General features: G+C 31.2%; 3 protein-coding genes and 1 long non-coding RNA gene across 6 annotated transcripts; 1 reads left to right on the forward strand and 3 right to left on the reverse strand.

Annotated features, from left to right (window-relative positions):
- Positions 1-378: 378 nt before the first annotated feature.
- On the reverse strand, positions 379-1,743 carry LOC107922810 (uncharacterized). 2 transcript variants are annotated; one of them, XR_001691437.2, is made up of 2 exons: positions 1,216-1,743; positions 379-1,041 (listed from the first exon to the last, which is right to left on the reverse strand). It is a non-coding gene; the product is annotated as an uncharacterized lncRNA (long non-coding RNA). The 2 variants fall into 2 exon arrangements; XR_001691436.2 differs by having other exon boundaries at positions 379-1,050.
- Positions 1,744-4,225: 2,482 nt separating this feature from the next.
- LOC121209685 (uncharacterized) lies at positions 4,226-6,196 on the forward strand. The gene is made up of 3 exons (XM_041080787.1): positions 4,226-5,203; positions 5,300-5,399; positions 5,870-6,196. Exons 1-2 carry the CDS (start codon positions 4,568-4,570, stop codon positions 5,390-5,392), a joined length of 729 nt encoding a protein of 242 aa, XP_040936721.1. The 5' UTR covers positions 4,226-4,567; the 3' UTR covers positions 5,393-5,399; positions 5,870-6,196.
- A 496-nt stretch (positions 6,197-6,692) lies between these two features.
- On the reverse strand, positions 6,693-7,397 carry LOC107923968 (transcription factor PAR1). The gene has a single exon (XM_041080788.1). It carries the CDS (start codon positions 7,395-7,397, stop codon positions 6,984-6,986), a length of 414 nt encoding a protein of 137 aa, XP_040936722.1. The 3' UTR covers positions 6,693-6,983.
- Positions 7,398-12,295: 4,898 nt separating this feature from the next.
- LOC107924691 (endoplasmic reticulum-Golgi intermediate compartment protein 3) lies at positions 12,296-18,662 on the reverse strand. Of its 2 annotated transcripts, none has more exons than XM_016855242.2 (12): positions 18,434-18,662; positions 18,137-18,243; positions 17,947-18,029; positions 17,082-17,157; positions 16,893-16,960; positions 16,619-16,703; positions 15,584-15,705; positions 15,405-15,488; positions 13,970-14,116; positions 13,137-13,245; positions 12,930-13,049; positions 12,296-12,720 (listed from the first exon to the last, which is right to left on the reverse strand). In XM_016855242.2, exons 2-12 carry the CDS (start codon positions 18,222-18,224, stop codon positions 12,647-12,649), a joined length of 1,056 nt encoding a protein of 351 aa, XP_016710731.2. In that variant the 5' UTR covers positions 18,225-18,243; positions 18,434-18,662; the 3' UTR covers positions 12,296-12,646. The 2 variants fall into 2 exon arrangements, with proteins under 2 accessions (XP_016710731.2, XP_040936723.1); XM_041080789.1 differs by having other exon boundaries at positions 18,372-18,638.
- Positions 18,663-19,054: the final 392 nt, after the last annotated feature.

The raw sequence follows: 19,054 nt of genomic DNA on the forward strand, positions 1-19,054 counted from the left end.
ATGTGATGACATTATCTTATATAAATGCATGAATCTATCATGAAAATATGTTGAATTGAAAAAAAAATTAATTCGTAAACTCCAGTAATGCCTTGTACCCTATTCCGGCAATGAATACGGGTAGGGGTATTACAAATCAAATTGGTTAAATTGAGAAGAGATGGTCTAACTTATTCAACCATAAGTTTGATTATTAAAAACATTGAATATGACACTGAGATTGTACCACATCATCATCTATTTTTTTTTTAATTTTCAAACTCAAAATGCTATATCATTAAACTTTTAGATTTTTCAAGTTTAAGGATAAAGATGGACCTAATTGTCAATTTAAGTGCCAAAGTGAAAAAAAATATACAAGTAGTCAAGTAAACCTAGTTGTCAAATTCAAAGACCAATGTGGATCTACTTATTAAGTTCAGGTACCAAAAGTTACATTATCCTCTTTCTTTTTTTTTTCATAATCATTATCAAAATGAAATTAAATGAATAACTATTTTTAACTTTAAAACTCAAAGTGGATAAAAAAAGTTCACCAATATGGACCTACTTACCAAATTTAGGGACCAAAAGTTGTATTATCTCATCTTTTTCAAAAAGTAAATTTCGCCCTAATTTTTAAAATCAATTTTCAATCTCATGCTAAATTAATTTTAGTTTACCCTAAAAAATATTCAACAGATTCGATGGTCTTGGTTGCTTGAAAGGCTCCTCAGAAATGGCCACCAAGCTACCTCTGATTGAATCCCCCTTGCATCCAAAATCAACAGAGTGAGTAAAAGGAACACTGGGATTATTAAGCCCAATTATTTGCCCCACACAAATTAACCTCACTCTCCAGTTTCTAAATCTCCTCACCTTTCCTTGCTTCTCAGAACCAGGCTTTACTGCTCTGTCATCTGCCACAACCTGCTGCTTATCAAGACTTGAAGAGTCATCAGACACTGCAGTGAGCAGGTTGTTGGCTAGTTGAATCCCCTAACTCCAATTAGCCTGAGCCGGTGCTTCACCACAGTGGTGGTTGTTGTCACCCTCTCCAATCTGTAGAGACTGCCCCCAAGTTTTAAACACCAATCCAACGACAAAACACCCCAAATTACAGAACCAAAAAAAAAAAACCTCATTGATCAACACAATTAGAACAACAGCCACCGATGAATATCAAAACCAAATTAAAGATACACAATGAAACAAAGAAATTCTCAGCAGCCTTACCTTCGTTCGTTCGATTTCAGATCTTCGTCGGTCTTTCTCTGTTCGTTTAATCACTGGATCTTGTTTTCGACCTCTATGTTTAACGTACACGTGTACGGTAGTGAGTGGCCTCCGGTCAAACGAACGGAGAGATGCGTGTGGGTGAGTGCATCAAAAGAGCCGTAATCAGGAAGTAATTCATAGTGGGGCAGGGGAGTATTCCACTCACGATCTACTCCTTCGCGAGTTTAGCACCAACCAGATGGAGCTGAGGAGAGTGAATGGACGACAAGTTGCGTCATATGGTTAGATTATATTATACCTGGGACTTTGTAACTTATTTGATAAATTAAAATTCACATCAGCATCGATTGAGTCGTGTGTTATTGTTGGTATATAAAAACGTAGGTTGAAGTTCACTGTAAAGTATTATTCATTTATTTAAACATATTGAGAATAATTATACTATCATTTAATAATTGAATGTAATAAAAGAGGTTATTTGCAAAATTATAAAGCAACTTACCAAGAACATTAACCATAAATTTTACGGACTTCCTATCTTGATATACATTGAATTTAATTTTTTAAATGGATTAATATATATGTTAAATCATAAATATAAAAAGTAAAAAAAAACTTTTCTAGTCCCCTTAATTTTGATATTAAATAAATTGGTCTCTTTAAAAAAAATTAAAGCAACTTGATCATTATCGGTTTCAAAAGTAAGCAACTAATGACAATTAATTATTGTTTATGTGTTTTTTTTGTTAATTGTACATATTTTTATTGATAAAATAACAGATTTAATTTTCAAAGTTTATGATTTTGTCAATTTGGTCTTCATTTAATAAACTTAACCCACGACATTCACACATTTGTCAACTTGAACTTGATTTATCAAATTTACTCATTCTGCCAATATTTATATAAGATATGTAAACATCAAAGGTTAAATTTATTATTATACCAATCAAAATTAGGTACAAATAACAAAAAAATATTAATGTATTGATTAATTATCTTTATTTGTTCACTTTTGAAATAAATAGAATTTAAATTGCTCTAATTTTTTTGAAAGGAACTAATTTATTGAATTTAAAAAAAAGTTATTTTTAGCAAAATAATAATAATTGAGATTTAAAATTGAGTAGAAAAATAAGCATCAGCAGGTGTATATATATTAATTTAATCTCTCCACATAAAATAAAAGAACAATTTAATCCCTCACTTTAGGGAAAAAAAATTGATCAAACCCATATAATAATAAAAATCATTAATGAGATTTTGACTTGATGAGAACTAAATCTCGAAAATTTTAAATTCGATGTGAGTTGGATTTAAATTTATTTTGTTGATTCGAAAAAATTACAAGGAGAGCTAAGATAATTAAGTGCCATTTATTATTACAAATTTTAAATAAAATTTAAACAATACTTATTATCATTTAATCTGAGCTTTTTCTTATAATAATCACAAGATAAATGAAGTTAGATGAGTTTCCATTGTTAATAAATGAAGCAAATTTGACAGAAGAGAAGATAGTCAAAATCCTTGGGCTGTAAATTACTGAATTCAGAGATTGAGGCTGTTTATCTTCATCTCCTACCTTCCCCCACTTTCTTATGATGGAATGCATTATGCATATGCCATTCAACATATAGATGGACTACCATATATTAGTTATTTTGATAATGATAAGGAAAAGGAAAACCATTTCTTATAAATGGACTTTAAAAATGGTATCAACAAGACTCCTACCAATAACACCAACTACTAAAATAAAAGGGTTGGGTTCATATTGTGAGAAAAATCACAATGTTGAAGTGTTTTAGAAAGTCCCTTAAGGATTCAATTCCCATGTTTTGAAATGTAATGTCCTTTTACCCCTTTTTAGGGATATCATGGTTGGGTGCTCGGCCCGCCTGTAATAAATTAATATTAAAATAAAAGTTATATAATATCCCAACAATAACAATAAATGTTAATAATATAATAATAAAAAGTAGTAGCTTTTTTTTTTCAACTTTGGGCTGAGTTGGGCCGAAGCCAAAAAATCTTACTTGAGGCCTAATTTATTTTGAAAATGACCATCTTTTTTTGTCCAAACTCATTTTTTTTAGTTTATATTTTTATTCAAATCTATCCACTTTTCGAACGGGCCACCAGGTCTAAGTGAAATGGAGGTAGAGATATTGTTAAATACATCACTGCTTCATAATTACCATGCTTTATTCTATTACTTACCTCGTTCCACTATGAATATATAAATTTGAAAAGCATTACTATCTCCGTGGAAATTGGATTCATCCATCTCCACCTCTCCTTGCTTTGCTTTGATTTAATTTTTGCTACTTGTCTTTAATATTTTTAATCTTTTTAAAATTAAGTAAATGTTTAGATATAATTCTTCAAAAAACTATTTAAAACATAAAATATATATTTTATATTACGTTATTATATTTTTACCTTTTTAATAATTTATTTATACAAAAATAAAATAATAATTTCACATAATTAAACTGGGCGGAACACGCAATTACCATAATCAATTTATACCTATTATTCAAAGAAAAAATCCATCCCACATTGCATTCACCTTTCAAAAAAAAAAATTACTCTATTCGAAAGAATTGATTTGAAATCTGTCAAATGATTTGGATTTTATTTTTAGGGATTCATAATTGCTCATATTAATAATGTTATCTTTAATATTTTAATTTAATTTCTCTCTAGACATGTAATATATTTTACCATTATACCTAATATTTATGGGTAAAATCTTGTATTTTTTTTTAAGTGATAGTTAGGCTTAGGCTTGAATGGGGACTAAATTCCCAAAAATTCCTGCCTAGCTATTGATATTTATCGCAATTAACGGTAATATATTCAACATCGATTGTTGTTAAAAAATATAACGTTGCAAAGAAAAACCCGTATATGCAATTACAATTTGAAGCGTAAATGTGGTAATATTTACGGAAGAACAAAGGAACAAAAAGGCTACAGGTCATCGCCATTTATTTATACCTACCATTCTTGTGCGTCCTTGTTCTTAAAACTCAACCTCAACAATCAGTCATGGCTGACTTGTGCTTTCACGTTCGAAAACTAGGAACATACACCATCTTCCCTTCTTCAACTGCCTTTCAACTTGTATTTAATTATTTCTTTCTCTTTCTAATGTTCAGATCCCTCTGTATGCCTTAACGCTTAAGGTTCTTGTTTCATTTTCATTCACTAACGAACATGAAGAGGACTTTCATGCACGAAAACCCAAGGGACATATAGAAAGAAAGCGTTGGTGGTTGTTTAATACGTTATTGCCGTAACAAAACCCTAGGGACAGATTCTTCAACAAATCAATTACCAAATGGAAGAATATTCAAAAGGAAACCTAGAGGTAGAGGATTCCCAGAATGTACAGGTGCATGAAGAAGAAAACAAGGACGAATTTGGTGTAGTAAATGGTGGGGAAGATGATTCCAGTTCAAGTAGTAGCAGTTCGGACAAGGAGGATAATTCAGAGGAGAAACTGGTTTCTGAGTCAGTTGAGGAGAAAGTGGTTTCTGAGTCAGTTGGGGTTTCTTTGACTGAAGATACCGAGCCATCAGTTGAGAAATTGGGAGACTCTGATGTTGCTGAATTGGATGATAAAGAAACAGAAGAGAACGTTTCACCATCTTTAGAGTTAGACCACACTAATGCTAAAGAAACAGAGGAGTTGTCTGCTGCTGATACCACTGTAGTGTCCGAACTCTCAACAGATGTGGAATCAAAGGAAACGGGACAGGATGATACTAATGACTCCACGGTTGGTGGAGCTGTTGTTGTTGCAGACCAAGGAATCACGGACGATAATGGTGGGAATCCATCAGGTTCCCCTGAATTGTCTTCTAACCAAAATGTTGAAGATTCATTGGAAGCAGCAAATGTTCCTCCCGTTGAGACCAGAGATGCTGGTGAAGTTGAAGACAAGCCTGTCATGCATGAAAGCATAGAAAATCAGGTCAATAGCTTAACCTTAGCTAGTATTAGAAAGAATTATGTTTATATTTCCGGCCCTGAATTTGTATTAGCTGAAAGCTGCTTTCATTTTGGACAGACTATTCTATCTGTGGGTAATCGTTCGGTGCAGCCAACTTCTTGGAAGAGTTGCTGTGGACTTTTTGAAGTTCTAAGGCGCTCTGACAGATAAATTCAAGGTGAGGAAACCTGTCATCATAAACCTTATTTTCTTACCATCCATGGAAATTTGCTTATCCTTCACTTGCCCTATAGTTAGTCCTAGTTCTAAAACTAAACTAGTATGCTACTAGACTCCTTGGCATTCGACACAATTGTAGCAATCAAGGCTCCCTATAATGTCTAGATTTGATTGTAAGCTTCAATGATGAACCTTGTATATATATATATATAGAGCAGTTCCATAGAGAGAATGTTAGGACATTAGATCACTAGTGGTTCATCATGCAAGTAGGAGATTGGATCTCTATGTTCACTATTAGATTCGACTTAAAAACCCCAAATTCTTCTTTGTAATTGTTAAGAGTTCGAACAGTTCTCAAAGCTAATCAATAGATCCTTTTTTTTAATCTATAATTAACACTAATAAATCTCAATTCAAAATTAGCATAAATAGTTGATCTTCTGCTGCTTCTTTTTTTATTTGCAGTTTGGGGAAAAAACTTAAGCAGAATCTCAAGTTCTTGGTGGAGTTTATAGGTTGTTATGATGTGTTTTATTTTAATTTTTCTCCAGCATTTTCTGCAAAAATAATGGGTGAGAAGATAAGTGAAGTTGGTTTGAGAATGAAATTAGGGTTTTCTTCGTTGGGATGTGCGATTGCCATACGTGGAGTGTTTGAATTTGTATACAATAATATATGTGATGATACTGTGATTTCAATTTCATTTCTTGGGTTTTTCCTTCTAGAATGGTTTAAGATTAAAAACACACTTTGTAGTAACAGTTTCAATTATGACTTTGAATCGTTTGTTCATACTTGGAGTTTGAGATGTTGTCTTAAAATTTTGTTAGAAATTGTTTACAAAGCTAGGGCTCAATCTTGTCTGAAAAAAGTAAATACCAATCACATCTCTCAATGCAGAGACACACACATTTCCAAAATGGAATGAACTAAAATATCCCAACACTTTGATTTAAACTCAACAAATAAACACAATAGGTGACATCATTCTAATAATATCATTTGAATTTTATGTGTTTGTATGATGGTTAAATAACTTATTGTCTCTGAGTGTAACCTAGATTCGAATTTTATTATAATTAATTCATTAAAAAAAGAATATAATCATAATCTCATTTAGTTTAATATTAAAAATTATTGTTAAAATTATAATAATTAGATGGACGTGAATTATGTAAAGGATTTTGTTTATAAAAAATTTAAAAAAATTATAAAGCACCAAAGATGAAGCACTTTCCCTCCCACGCATGATGAAAGCACAACTTACCAGTAAAAAAGAAATAATGAATTACCGAAACTAGTCTTTATCTCCATTCTTCTTCAATCATCCATTAACATATTTCTCTCCATTTAGTAATAATTTCTAATTCTGATTTTTCTCCACATTATATATCGAACTATTCAAATAGTTAAAAAGGGTAGTAAACCATAATCAAGAAAAAACAAAACAAAATGAAAAATCAAAGTGGATGGGAAGTGGGAATATAATGTGGGATGATGCTCTCCTTCATCAACTAGCTAGGCAAAAGAACAAAAAAAAAATTACAGTTGAGAGAAACAACCAGTGTGCTTGAATTGATCAACCTCCAAGCTTCCTTTTCTGTTTATCCATGCCTTCAATAAAGCTTGTAAGAACTCTCATGGCCCTAATTTGACCCTGCAAAGTTAATATATACCCAGCAGTTTCTTCAAACAGCTTATCCACCCCTAATGCTTCACCTCCTGGAACTATCCTTTGCAATGCCACAATCTTTCTTTTTACTTCTATCCTCTCATCATCATCATCATCGTCGTCTTCTTCTTCTTCTTCTTCTTCCTCTCTCAAAGAATCCTTGTTTTGAGACTTCAAGTAGACTGTCCTTTTCCTGGTGGTGCCCCGGGTTGTTTGGAAAGTGGGAAAAGCTTCATGCAATGCACTTCCCATCAAAGGGTTTTGCTGGGTTTTGCTGTAAAAAGTGGGTGTATTTGTCTGGTTTACGGCATTGATCTCCATTAACAGAGGGGGCAAAGCAAAGCAAAAGGAAAGGAGCTGAGTTTTGGGTGTGCATGAGATGAGAGGGGGGGTGTTATATTCAGAGATTTTGCCAATGCCAGCCAAGGCAATTGAGGCCCCACGGGGTTATTGGGGTTCCCCAAGCGTACGGCGTTTTTCTTTTTCTTTTCCGTATGAGCTGAGCGGTGAAATTCACTCTCTGTGCAAAAGCGCGTGACTGGATTTGTCGTGCAGTGCTTTGCATGTGCCATGGTGAAGGGGTTAAGAGCAGGCAAAATGTACAACAGGGCACATGCAGCGAGTGGAAAGCTGTCTGGAAATATAAAAGAAAACATTGACGGGAATCCCCAAACGCAGTCGGAAGCGAGTGGCGATCAAACGGATTGTATGGGATCACCTGCGGATAGGTCCATAGAAAAGAAAAAAAAAATGAAAAAAAGGGGACCCACGGAAAGCACATGTGATCACATGGTTTTCTTGAACCAAACACCGCCCATGTGCCTCCCCCATCTTTCCTTACCTCTCCTCTCTCCTATGATCAATATCACTACCACTCGCATGAATGCCACGTGTCTCTTTCTTAGTTGGGACCCACCCCCTATTCCCCTAAAAGATCTACTCAAAATCTCCCACTTTTTTTTTAAAAAAATTTTGATTTTCTGTTTGTTTTTTAGTAATTATTTTTGCGGATTTTGGAATTATTTTTTTTATCAGAATTGCACTATTGTTCTTTTTATGTACAAACATATTGTGCGCCTAGATTTCTTTTTTTTTTAACGCTTTTTCGTACTAACTTCTTTTAAGTTAAGAATATAAAAAAGTATGTTAATTGCTAGGAAAAAATTTTAAAATATTATTTTATGACAAAATTCTAATACATTTCTATAGAAAATTTAAACTCAAAGGATGCCACAAGTGCCTTTTTGGGACTGAATTATGCATTCACGCTGGAAAAAAAATTTATTTTGTAAAATAGGTTTTTTTTTTCAAATTTAAGAAAGTAAGTTTTTTTTTCTATAATTTTTTTTCCTTCTAATTGAGAAAAAACACACTTAATTGGACGCGCTTTTCTTTCTCTCTTCTTAGTTAAAGAAAGAAAAACAGGTTCAGTTGGTACATATTCTTGCCAACTGTACAGAAAACGTATCTAACTAATCCTCTTTTCAAAATTAATCTATTTTTCTAAATTAAAAAAAAACTATTTAACCAGATTTTTTTTCCACATATAACCCTAATTTAGCTCTTTTGGTGTATCAAAAATATTTGATTCAAGCATGATTATAATAGTAGAGTTTTATAGCTTGCGAGTAAGGTTAAATCTTTTAATTTAAAAAAAAAATATAAAATATGATTATTTTTTTTAATTTTTGTTTTGAGTTAAAATATATGATGGTAATATAAAAAAAATATTTTTGATATATCAGTAGTGAAATCTTTTGTTTGTAATTCACATGCATATTAAGAATTTGTATGTTTCTCACGTTTATTTTTAACTTTTTGTTTTTTTTAATTATATCCAGATATATGTCCACTTGCTAAGATTGTGAAATTAAAAGTGAATGAGTTAATTTCTCATTTAAAAAATTGTTTTTAAAGTGTAATAAGAAAAAGACATTTGCAATTCACTAAACTATCAGTCATTCATGCAAAATAACATATCCCATTAAAACGTGGAATTCACTCGTAGTAAATTTTGAAATTGAGGTAAAATTATTTTATCAACTTTTCTCTTTATATTATCTATATTTTTTAATTACTTAGTAATATTTTAGTAATTGTTTTATGTCAGTGACATATAATTTTGGTAAAGTTTTTACCCAAACTCTGAACTCTAAGTCTTGAATCTGTACTCGTTTAAGGTTTAAGATTTAAGATTTAAGATTCGACTTCAAGATTTAAAGTTTGGGGTTAGAAGTTCAGAGTAAAAATTATAAAAATTATGTGTTAATGGTGTGAAAATAAATTGTTGAAATATAATTAAATAATTGAAGATAGACTAGATATTATGAATAGGGTCCATAAAATAATTTCATGAAATTTAAAATTTAATATTGAAATCTTAATATTCGTGGATACTTTTTGTTATTTCTTTTATATATTTTACAAAATTAAGAAGAAAAAAAAGGGTCACAGTGTTAAGATTTCAACTTTAAGGATTAATATAAAATGTCAATCACGTCACTTAATTATGAACAAATCATGATTTAATTATTATTTGACCACGTCACTTAATTAGATTACCAGAGTTAGAGAAGTGTACAATTAATATTTAATACTAGAAGTCTAGAATTCATCACTCACTTTTACGAGTGAAACAGATAAATTGTTTTAAACTAATAATAATAAATCATTTAAATTAATTTTATGTAAAAAAATTATAGATTTTTAGTGTGGGGTGTCCCTGACATTTATTGGACACGTTGCAGACACATTAGATGATAATTGACGAGCAATCGAACAAGGCCAAAACAAGCCCGACGTGTTCTCCTATTTGGGACTCAGGCTTCAGGCAGAACTTCTTCTCCTGATTAGGCTCTGATTATTTTAAGGATATTTTAGTATCATTAAAACTCTAATCCTAACCTATTTAAAGGGAGCTTGTATCCCTGTTTTGATACGCCGATTTGAAGTTGCATATGAGTTTTGGTAATTATGGAGATTATTTTATACCCCTTTTGTGAGTGTTCTATGAGATTTAAGATTTTGTTTAACGGTTTACTCTTCGAGATTTTGAACTTTTTATTCGGTGTTTTGGGTAATATATATTTAATACATTTTAATTTATTTTCTTCATATTGTATTCTCGTTTGTCTACTCATTTAGTAAAAAGTCAATACATCTTTTGTCCGTGATTTTTCTCTCTTTGAATTTTGCACGTAAAATATTTGTATTCGTTCCTCTTTGCTTTTACTAACTCGTTATTTATACGGGCCGATCTCTTAATGATTATTTTTATTGGTAATTATAATTTTTTTCATAGTAAATAACACATTTATTTGTTTACGGAATAAATTTGAAAATGTGGTTTTAGCAGAATGAAGATGGTAGTGTTAAACTGCTAGCTAAATTATTATTAATTATAAAATCCAGACATTTACAAAAATGTTTTATAATATTAAAAATAAGGTTAGAAGACAAATCAAGCATTTGTTTTTGTTGAACAGGAATGGGAATGGTAGTGATGTTTCCAAAAAGGAAACCAGTGGGAAGTTAAAAGGGTATTGGGATTCAGTGTGTTGGGCATATGGGGCTCCATGTGATGTGATCAATTAAATCTATTATTATCTTTGTAATATATATATATAATTAATTAGTAAATGATTTTATTTAAAATTATCACATAAAATATATTCAGCCAATGCGTTAAAATATACAACTTTTATATGATTTTATTTGTTTTGTTCAATCCAACCCACAACAAGAACCTTCCCTTCCTATTTTATATTAACAATTTTTATAATTTTTTTATTAAATAAATAATATTTGAGCATAACAAAATATTATTTAAGAAAAATATTTTACATTTTAATGTATGTTTGGGAGAATTGAAAAAGTTAAGAATTTAATTGCCGGTTGAGTCTTAACTCGCATGGGTATTATACTATTATTGTCAATGTGAAAAAACGTCAGTTTGAATACGTTAAAATGTATTATCCTCTTATTTATAGATTGTGGAGAAACTATAAATAATTTTAAAGATTCTGTTAAAATTAAGAGACTAACCTTGAAAGAGTATTTAGGAAATAAAATATAAACAGAACTACACACAACACGATATAAGAGCAATTAAACATTGAGAACTTAATTTTGTCATTTTTGGGTTAATAGTTATATGAGATGCAGTAAAAGAAAATAATAAAAAACGTGACATAACAAGTAAAATAAAATACATAAACGCATAAAAATGTCTTAGTAAAATCTCGAAATTTTATATAAAATTCGACTACAACATTAAAAAAAATACCAACAAATTATAATTACTTGATAATTAAAGCTTTTTAATTTCATAACTAGAACTAAAAAATTATTATTATCTCATTTATTTAGAGTATATTCCATAAACTGTTTAACTTTTTCATTTCATTGAAAATAACTTTTCAACTTTTAAAAATATGTTTCACAATGATGTTAAAATTTTGATTGATACAATTTTTTTTTTAAAGTGGTAACATGATAAATAAGTTGGTAGCTAATTATTACTCGATATTAAAAATGTGTTTTCATTAATATTTGAGATAAATGATTTTTTTTGTTAAAAAACCAAATTATGATATTTAATTTTTATTCAAAACTAATATTATATTTATAAGATTAAAATTATAAAAATAAATAAATTAAAAAAACCTTTTATTTTTATCAAACAATATAATTATTTTCTATAAAAACACCAAACAATTCTATAACATAAAAGCTAAATACTCTTCGTATATTTGAAATTTAACCATCCTACTTTTATTTCAAGGAATGTAACCTCTCTATTATTTATATTTGATAAATACAAATCCGATTGTTAATATTGATAAAATTCTTTTTTTAAATTCATATTCATTACAATGTCATTTGTTTTTATTAAATGACTATCAAGTGAGTATTTATTATTTAAAAAGATATCACACAAAAAAATTTAACAAAAAAAATTTAATGATATTATGAATTAAACTTAAAAATTTAAAATCAGCAAAATAAAAGAATTAAATTCCTAAAAATGACTAAACTTCAAATAGCAACATATTTTGACCTGACATAAATTCAATACTAAAAAATAAGCATTTCACTTTTAGCACTTATTTTTTTAATTTACTGACCAAAACATTATATTTTAATTTTTAAAAATACCAATTAAATTTCTTAATGATGAGATTAAGCTGCCCTCTCAAAGATATCTGAAGCGTGATAAGTGAGACAATTGACAAATTTTGGTCATAAAAATCAAACATAAGAGGTGTGCATGTTAATAGCTAGTCCCAAACCCCTTTTTTCTTTCTTTCTTGTTCCTTTTGATTTTAGGATTACAAAAATGATACAACTTAAAAGAAATCTTAATTCCCATAATATCCGACCCAACACTGCATTGAATAATTAAGGAAAGCCACAGCAACAACCATAGAGTACCAGCGGGGTATATATATATATATGTATATTCTTCTGCCTATCCCCACTCTGCATTGTAATTGATTTTTTTGAGACATCGAGACACATTAGATGTGAGTTGCTGTTGTTCTTGCACTCCGAACTGAACCCAAACTCTTCTACCGATATGCACGCCCACCGCTTGCTTTAGTCACTTCTTCAATAAGCCTATACATCCAACGATCTAGCATTCCTGTTTTTGCATCACATAAAGTGTCGGTTTAGCATAGGAAAGTACATGCTCAAACACCATATTGAACTTGTATAAAGTACTAAATTACACCCAAACACCACATAATTAATTTTGACAACCTAAGATTCTGCATTTTGGCCTAGTTGAACTTTGAAGCACTGGTAAGTAATTTTTTTTGGATAATTTAATAATGACCATAGGTTGCAAACCTGTTAAAGCGAATGTCCCTCCCAAGACAGCACAAAGTCGAGTGATAAAATGGAGAAAGCTTCGGCGCTCTTCTTTTATTGTCACAGTGATTGGTGACAAATCATACAAAAAGTAAACAGCTGAACAGAACGGTAAAGTAATTAGCAACCACTAACCAAAGGTGCAAAAGAAGTAGTGATGTTTACCAAGCCACGCATCCAACTAACCTGGCCAACTCCTATCATACTCCTTCATAGGGGAAAAGTATTCAGAGACAGAAAACTGATTTGTAGGCAAAACTTCTTTCCAGATATATCTGTACTCAGTAGGGACAATCTGCAATGTAGTGAAGACATCACTTGGCTGAACAGAGATGTCCAAATAAAGCAACTCATTTCTGAAGTTATAGATGCAAAGAAAGAGGGAAACCGAAATGGTACCAAAGAATGTAATATGCAAAATGAAAGAGCTTGTTACAATTTTATGGAATATACCATAAAACTATACTTTTACAAGGATCTAGAGTTTGGAGCATAATGGTAGAGCAGAAGAAATGTACCTAGAGAGCAAGACCTGTTAATGCTTATAGGATGTTGCAAAAGAAGAAAAAGGATAGGTATGAAAAAAATCTAGGGTTTCCTTTTAAGTGAAGGATGAAAATAATCACAATTAACAAGATAACCTTACTGCATTGCAGATAACCTTTTTGAACCAACAAAAAAGCTTTATATTGTGCCTCTTCCCAACCAATCATACACCGGTAAAATAAGAGATGATACAAAGTTCAGATAGTTATGTGCTAGATAACCAATATAATTTGGGCTCAAGCACTAAAAGAGAGGAAGAGGATGCAGAGGGAGGCTTTAGCTCTATTTATAAACAAAAATAGCGACCATGCATGATTGTAATACTTACTAGATCATCAAGTTCATCAACCAAAAGACAATTACACAATCAATTCAATGCAGAAAACATGGATCATCAGTGTGGGTTCATTGGAAAGGTTGAGTGGCATTTGCCACAATCTTTGGTAAATAAAGAGAAAGCTTGAAATAGAAACCTTTATGTAATACTTGAATGTTCCACTTGTTTCATGCAAAATCCGCACTGTACCATCAAGTGGGTTGTGGAGTCCAGGATATTTTGGCCCGAATGATAAATCATGAATCATATGACTTACATTGACATGTGTTGCTCCTCCAAAGATCTGTGAGCAAAGAAGAAAAGGACTTCAACTTAATATGCAGATAAAGGAAAAGCCATGTCAAAAAGAAACTAAATATGACAATATTCTAGATATCCTCATTATTGTAACTGCCAAGCAACTAAGAGAGAAATATTGTAAATAAATCTAGCACATTCTTGCAAACTAAATTTAGAATTTCAATTTCTTCACTGTAAGCAAAGTTTCAAATCTTAGGCTAAATATGTACCAAGTATCTACGGCAAGTTTGGTCAGCTGCATGTTCTTGTTATTTAAAAAGGGGATGATCTATCTCTGGTGTATATGTATCAAAAATATATTATTAATAGTAATTTTAAAAGACATAAAAGGACAATTTCTTTTCACCCGTTTTTTCCCTTCCTCCTCTTTCTACCTCACCCCCTCTCTCTAACTCTCCCTTCTTTAATTCATTCAAAAACAAAGCCCAGAAATCACTAACATTTCCAAAATTCAGCACCAAAACATCCCAAATTTCATCCAAAGCTTCCTCTAAAACCTCTTGATCTAATTTCCCACATCACTTTCTTATCCCCCCCACCCCCCCCAAAAAAAAAAAAAAAAAGGATATAGCCTAGATCTAAGAAATCAACCCATGCATCCACCCCAAATTTAGCCACCCTCCAGCACTCCAAAAGCCCCAAATTCCCGTAAACCTCTATAACTAACCTAACCCGAAACCCTAGGAGAGGGCAGAAAAAGGAAATAGGTCACTTGCGTAATAGGGGACCACAAAATTTATCAACTAAACATGTTTCAGAAGAGCAGGTTCGAGTTAAATTCAACACCATATGTCCAAATGCGGCATAATATTCACGTGTATAAAAAAAATAAACAGGAAAACTTTGTACAACTAGTCATCTAGATGAAAACTATTTACAAATTAACACATTAAAAGCAGAAGAAAAAGAAAATAGGTCATAATAATCATTGTTATTTTATTATATTTAAAACTATGAATTGTGAAGGTTTCTTTCTGTTCAAAATTTTGCAGCATACAACTAATTATGCCGTAGGCTGATGGTAAATAAATATTCATATATTTTCTTCCATTAAAAGATAAAAATTAGGGTGTTTTTCTTATAATAATAATTCAAAACATTCAATAAAGACCAAAATGGTAAAAAAGGAAAAAAAGTCATGCATTTCACTATCAATCAAACACCAACAAGAACCTCACACGAGCTATCACTAGATGCACTCCAGCCAAGAAGCTGAATACATGCATGATTTAGGATATCAAATTAGATTGCTACGAGAAAAGGTTAATAACCATTTGAGCAACATAAATGTTTAACCCATGAACCGAGATGTGAAAGTTTCCAGCCACCCTTTGGACATCTAATACCCCATAAACCTGCACAAATGTTACGTTAATAGATCAGTTAACTTTATACTCTTTCATTTACAACCCTTTTGGGGCCCTAAAAATAAAAACTCTTGAATAAATACCCGGCATCCTTCTCCATTGTCCAATGCTTTCTTCACCTTCTTGATCATATTTTCAGCTTCTTCATTGAAGCCAAGTGCATGAAGCTTCTTGTCAGCATCATCATGATGTTCATTTTCATCATCTGGTCACATTTGCTAAAAGAAATTAATTATTTAAGCCTTAAAATATCAGGTTACAACTATTTCTCATTTTCTATATATACCTCACATGAACCATAAATGAACTAAACAAAGTTGTAAATTTTTAAATAAATAGATACACACTTTGATGTATCCTATAAGAAAGAAGTAAACACTCTGATTTATCTAAATAAAATCTGCAGAGCAATTTGGTCATTTTGACTAAAGTCAATGATAAAAAATCTAGAACTTGGAAATGTGGTTTAAGCCACAAGTCAGAAATATTGCTTAATAATTGATCAAACATGCTTATGCTTCATTTTCAAAGTGACTCATATCTTTTATCAAAGGAGTAAAGCATGGTTGTTTTAACATTTCAAGCCTTCTTTATGTACTTTGGCTCCCTCTATGCTTATTCTACCCATCCAGCTCAAAAATATAGGAAAGAGAGAAAAGGCAAAGTATGACTATCAGCAACATTGGGAAAATTCTAAAACGAGCTCCTCAATATGAGCTTTCCATCAGCTCCAATATTACCAAAACATTACAAAAGCTGTAATAATTTGTGTAATTGGATAATGTTTTGTATAATTACACAAAACATTACGAAAGTTGTAATAATTTGTGTAATTGGGTAATGCTTTGTGGGATTGCATAATTACACAATACATTACAAATGTTGTAATAATTTGTATAATTGGGTAATTGTTTTGTGTAGTAGAAGCTTATGGAAAGCTTATTTTAGAAGCTCACCCTAAAAGTTCTCACAACATTGTGCAAGGGATGTTGCATCCTCCATACATATAATAATGTCCAGAAAATATATCCATACACTGTGAACATAGATAAATCTCCCAAAAAGATAAACTAAAAAACTAAAACCATGAGGTAGATCTACAACACCAAGGATAATACCGTGCTTGTGAGCAGCATGTTCCTTTTCCACAAGGTCAGACAAATATTCAGTGCCAATGATATGACCATGACTGTTCAGGCGAAGCTGCAGAAGGTTTAACATTGTTAGTTATATAACAAACATGGAAATCTAACCATAAATCCTGCATCCATTTCTAAATACATTCATTTCCAAAAGAGGGAAAAAGGACCTCCTAAGAAGAATGCCGTATTCATTAGTACATGATGATCATTAAAACAATAAAGTCTTGCTGACAATAAAAAGTTGTCTTACTTTCCATATGTTAGTATCAAGATCCACTTCATGCTTGCCTGACATGTCAATGGCATCTACACTTAATACTGCAAAAATAATATAATAGACAAACAGCCAACAGTCAATATTCTAAATGAGATTAACAGAATTTACCAAAAAAAAAAAAAAAGACAGAGAGGAAGGTTTCATTAGAAGAGATTTACTAACCATCGCAAGGTAATGAAGGAAATGTCATATTAATGTGAATTGGAAGTGTTTCTCCACGTTTCAAGTCTACAGACATCTGACAAGCAACTGTTCAGTTAGATCATCTCACCTACCCTTAAAATCTCAAACTACTAAAGACATCATAACCGGTTACAAGATTCCCTTAATGAGTTAACTCAGACAGAAAGGTTGGAGAGGAAATCACTTTCTTAGAGAACTTATGTCGCTTGGGTGCTTACAATAGAAGATATCAGAAAAGGCTGCCTTAATGGCACTTGAGATGAGTTAGGCTTGGAGAATTAAGGGATTGTGCAGTCAAAAGTTGTAGAACAGCAGAAGGATTCATGGATTATATTTGAGATAAGGTTCAAATAAGTGGCCGCTGAGTTGCAACTTGCAAGGATTAGTTAAAATCATATACATGATAATTGCAAGCAAAAGATGTTGGAATTGTTGAAATTAGACTTTAGAGGGACTAGTATTTGGCAGGTCAGTAAGTTTAAGTAATAGAGGAGAAGATAATATTGATATGATTGCAGAAGATTATTAAATAAAAAAGAAAGCAAAGGATTAAAACCATTCATTGTCTTCAATTAGAAGCCTACGCAAAAAAGTATCCAACAAACTAGCAAAAGAAGATGTGTTGTACAGAAGCATCATTTATGACACCCAAAAATTTGCCTATCATTCTATTTCAAGCTGAGATACAATAGAACCATGTTCAAGGCAGCAGACAAGTCTTTTTCAAATTTGTCTTTGGTGTGATCACGCCCTATGGGCAATACCATTATTCCATCCAAACAAATTCAACAAAATAAAATAGGTAGCAGCTATAATTAAAACTGCAAAAAAAAAAAATGCAAACCTGATGAACAGTGTACGTCGAAAGATAATAGGTAAGCTCGTGAAAGAACAGCGTGGCCATTATCACTAAACCAACGATGGACACTATAATAATGAATTTTACCAGGAAAAAGAAAAACAATTAGTACTTGTTCAATTGAATAAATAGCATGATTTTTTAGTTGAATATAAGTTAACAATTGACAATTCACCTAATCCTCCCGATTGCGTCTTCTGCAGCAGATGTTCCTCCGCGCGAGGAAACGCATCCAGATTTTTAATAGCTTGCTTCACGCCCATCTTCCCTCCTTTTTTTTCTCTACCAAAACCCCCCCAAACAAAAAGTAATATGAATTAATTAGAAACCTTAAATATTTAAATCAATCGTCGCTACCCTAAACCCTAAAACAAATTAAAAGGAAAAGAAGAATTAGGGTTCGTTAGAACCATAAAAAAAGAAACCGAATGTGATCTGGTGTCAAATTAGGGTCTCGTAGCAGAACGAATACCTAATCGGGATTTTGTTTTGGGGGAGTTTGTTGTGGGTGTTTTCTAGGAGCAGCTTCGAAATCTTCGTAAGGGGGGGTGTGGGATGAATTTTTGTTAGTAGTCAACTCCGACAGCAAGCCGCCTGGATTTTCTTTTCTTTTCTTTTTTGTTTTTTTTTTTAAGTTCTTTGTGAGGAAAACATATCGGAACCCGGAAGCCCGCCCGATTTGAAACTGAATTCAATCTAATTTATCAGTTTACTCGCGAAATTTGATAAAATTTCCCCTTTGGTTTTTTTTTTTAATATTAGTTTTGAAATTTGACATTTTTTCAAAATTAATCCTTAAATTTAAATTCTATTAAGTTAAAAAAACATGACGTTCTAAAATTATACTGTAATATCACTTACTTTTTAAAAAAAAATTATGCATTTTATAATTTTAATAAATATATAATTTTTTAAAATTTTTTATATAATAATGTAGCACAATATTAGAATGAAGATTTTAATAAAATTTAAGTTCAAGGGTGATATAAGGTTATTGTTAAATACACCGCAAGTGAAAAGTAAAAATTTCAATAATAGAATTAGAATAATAATAAAAAATCTAAAAAGAAAATAAATAAGACACTTATCCATT

The sequence above is a fragment of the Gossypium hirsutum genome, chromosome A11 (genome assembly GCF_007990345.1).
Source record: "Gossypium hirsutum isolate 1008001.06 chromosome A11, Gossypium_hirsutum_v2.1, whole genome shotgun sequence".
NCBI lineage: Eukaryota > Viridiplantae > Streptophyta > Magnoliopsida > Malvales > Malvaceae > Gossypium > Gossypium hirsutum.

Excerpts from the sequence above, each read along its gene's own strand:
- LOC107924691 (XM_016855242.2), bottom strand. The coding sequence starts at position 18,224 with ATGGGCGTGAAGCAAGCTATTAAAAATCTGGATGCGTTTCCTCGCGCG. Across the intron at positions 16,704-16,892 it reads TTGATACTAACATATGGAAA|CTTCGCCTGAACAGTCATGG; the intron begins GTAAGACAACTT and ends AACCTTCTGCAG. Across the intron at positions 14,117-15,404 it reads ACATTTATGTTGCTCAAATG|ATCTTTGGAGGAGCAACACA; the intron begins GTTATTAACCTT and ends CTTTGCTCACAG.
- LOC107923968 (XM_041080788.1), bottom strand. The coding sequence starts at position 7,397 with ATGGAGATCAATGCCGTAAACCAGACAAATACACCCACTTTTTACAGC.
- LOC121209685 (XM_041080787.1), top strand. The coding sequence starts at position 4,568 with ATGGAAGAATATTCAAAAGGAAACCTAGAGGTAGAGGATTCCCAGAAT. Across the intron at positions 5,204-5,299 it reads ATGAAAGCATAGAAAATCAG|ACTATTCTATCTGTGGGTAA; the intron begins GTCAATAGCTTA and ends CATTTTGGACAG.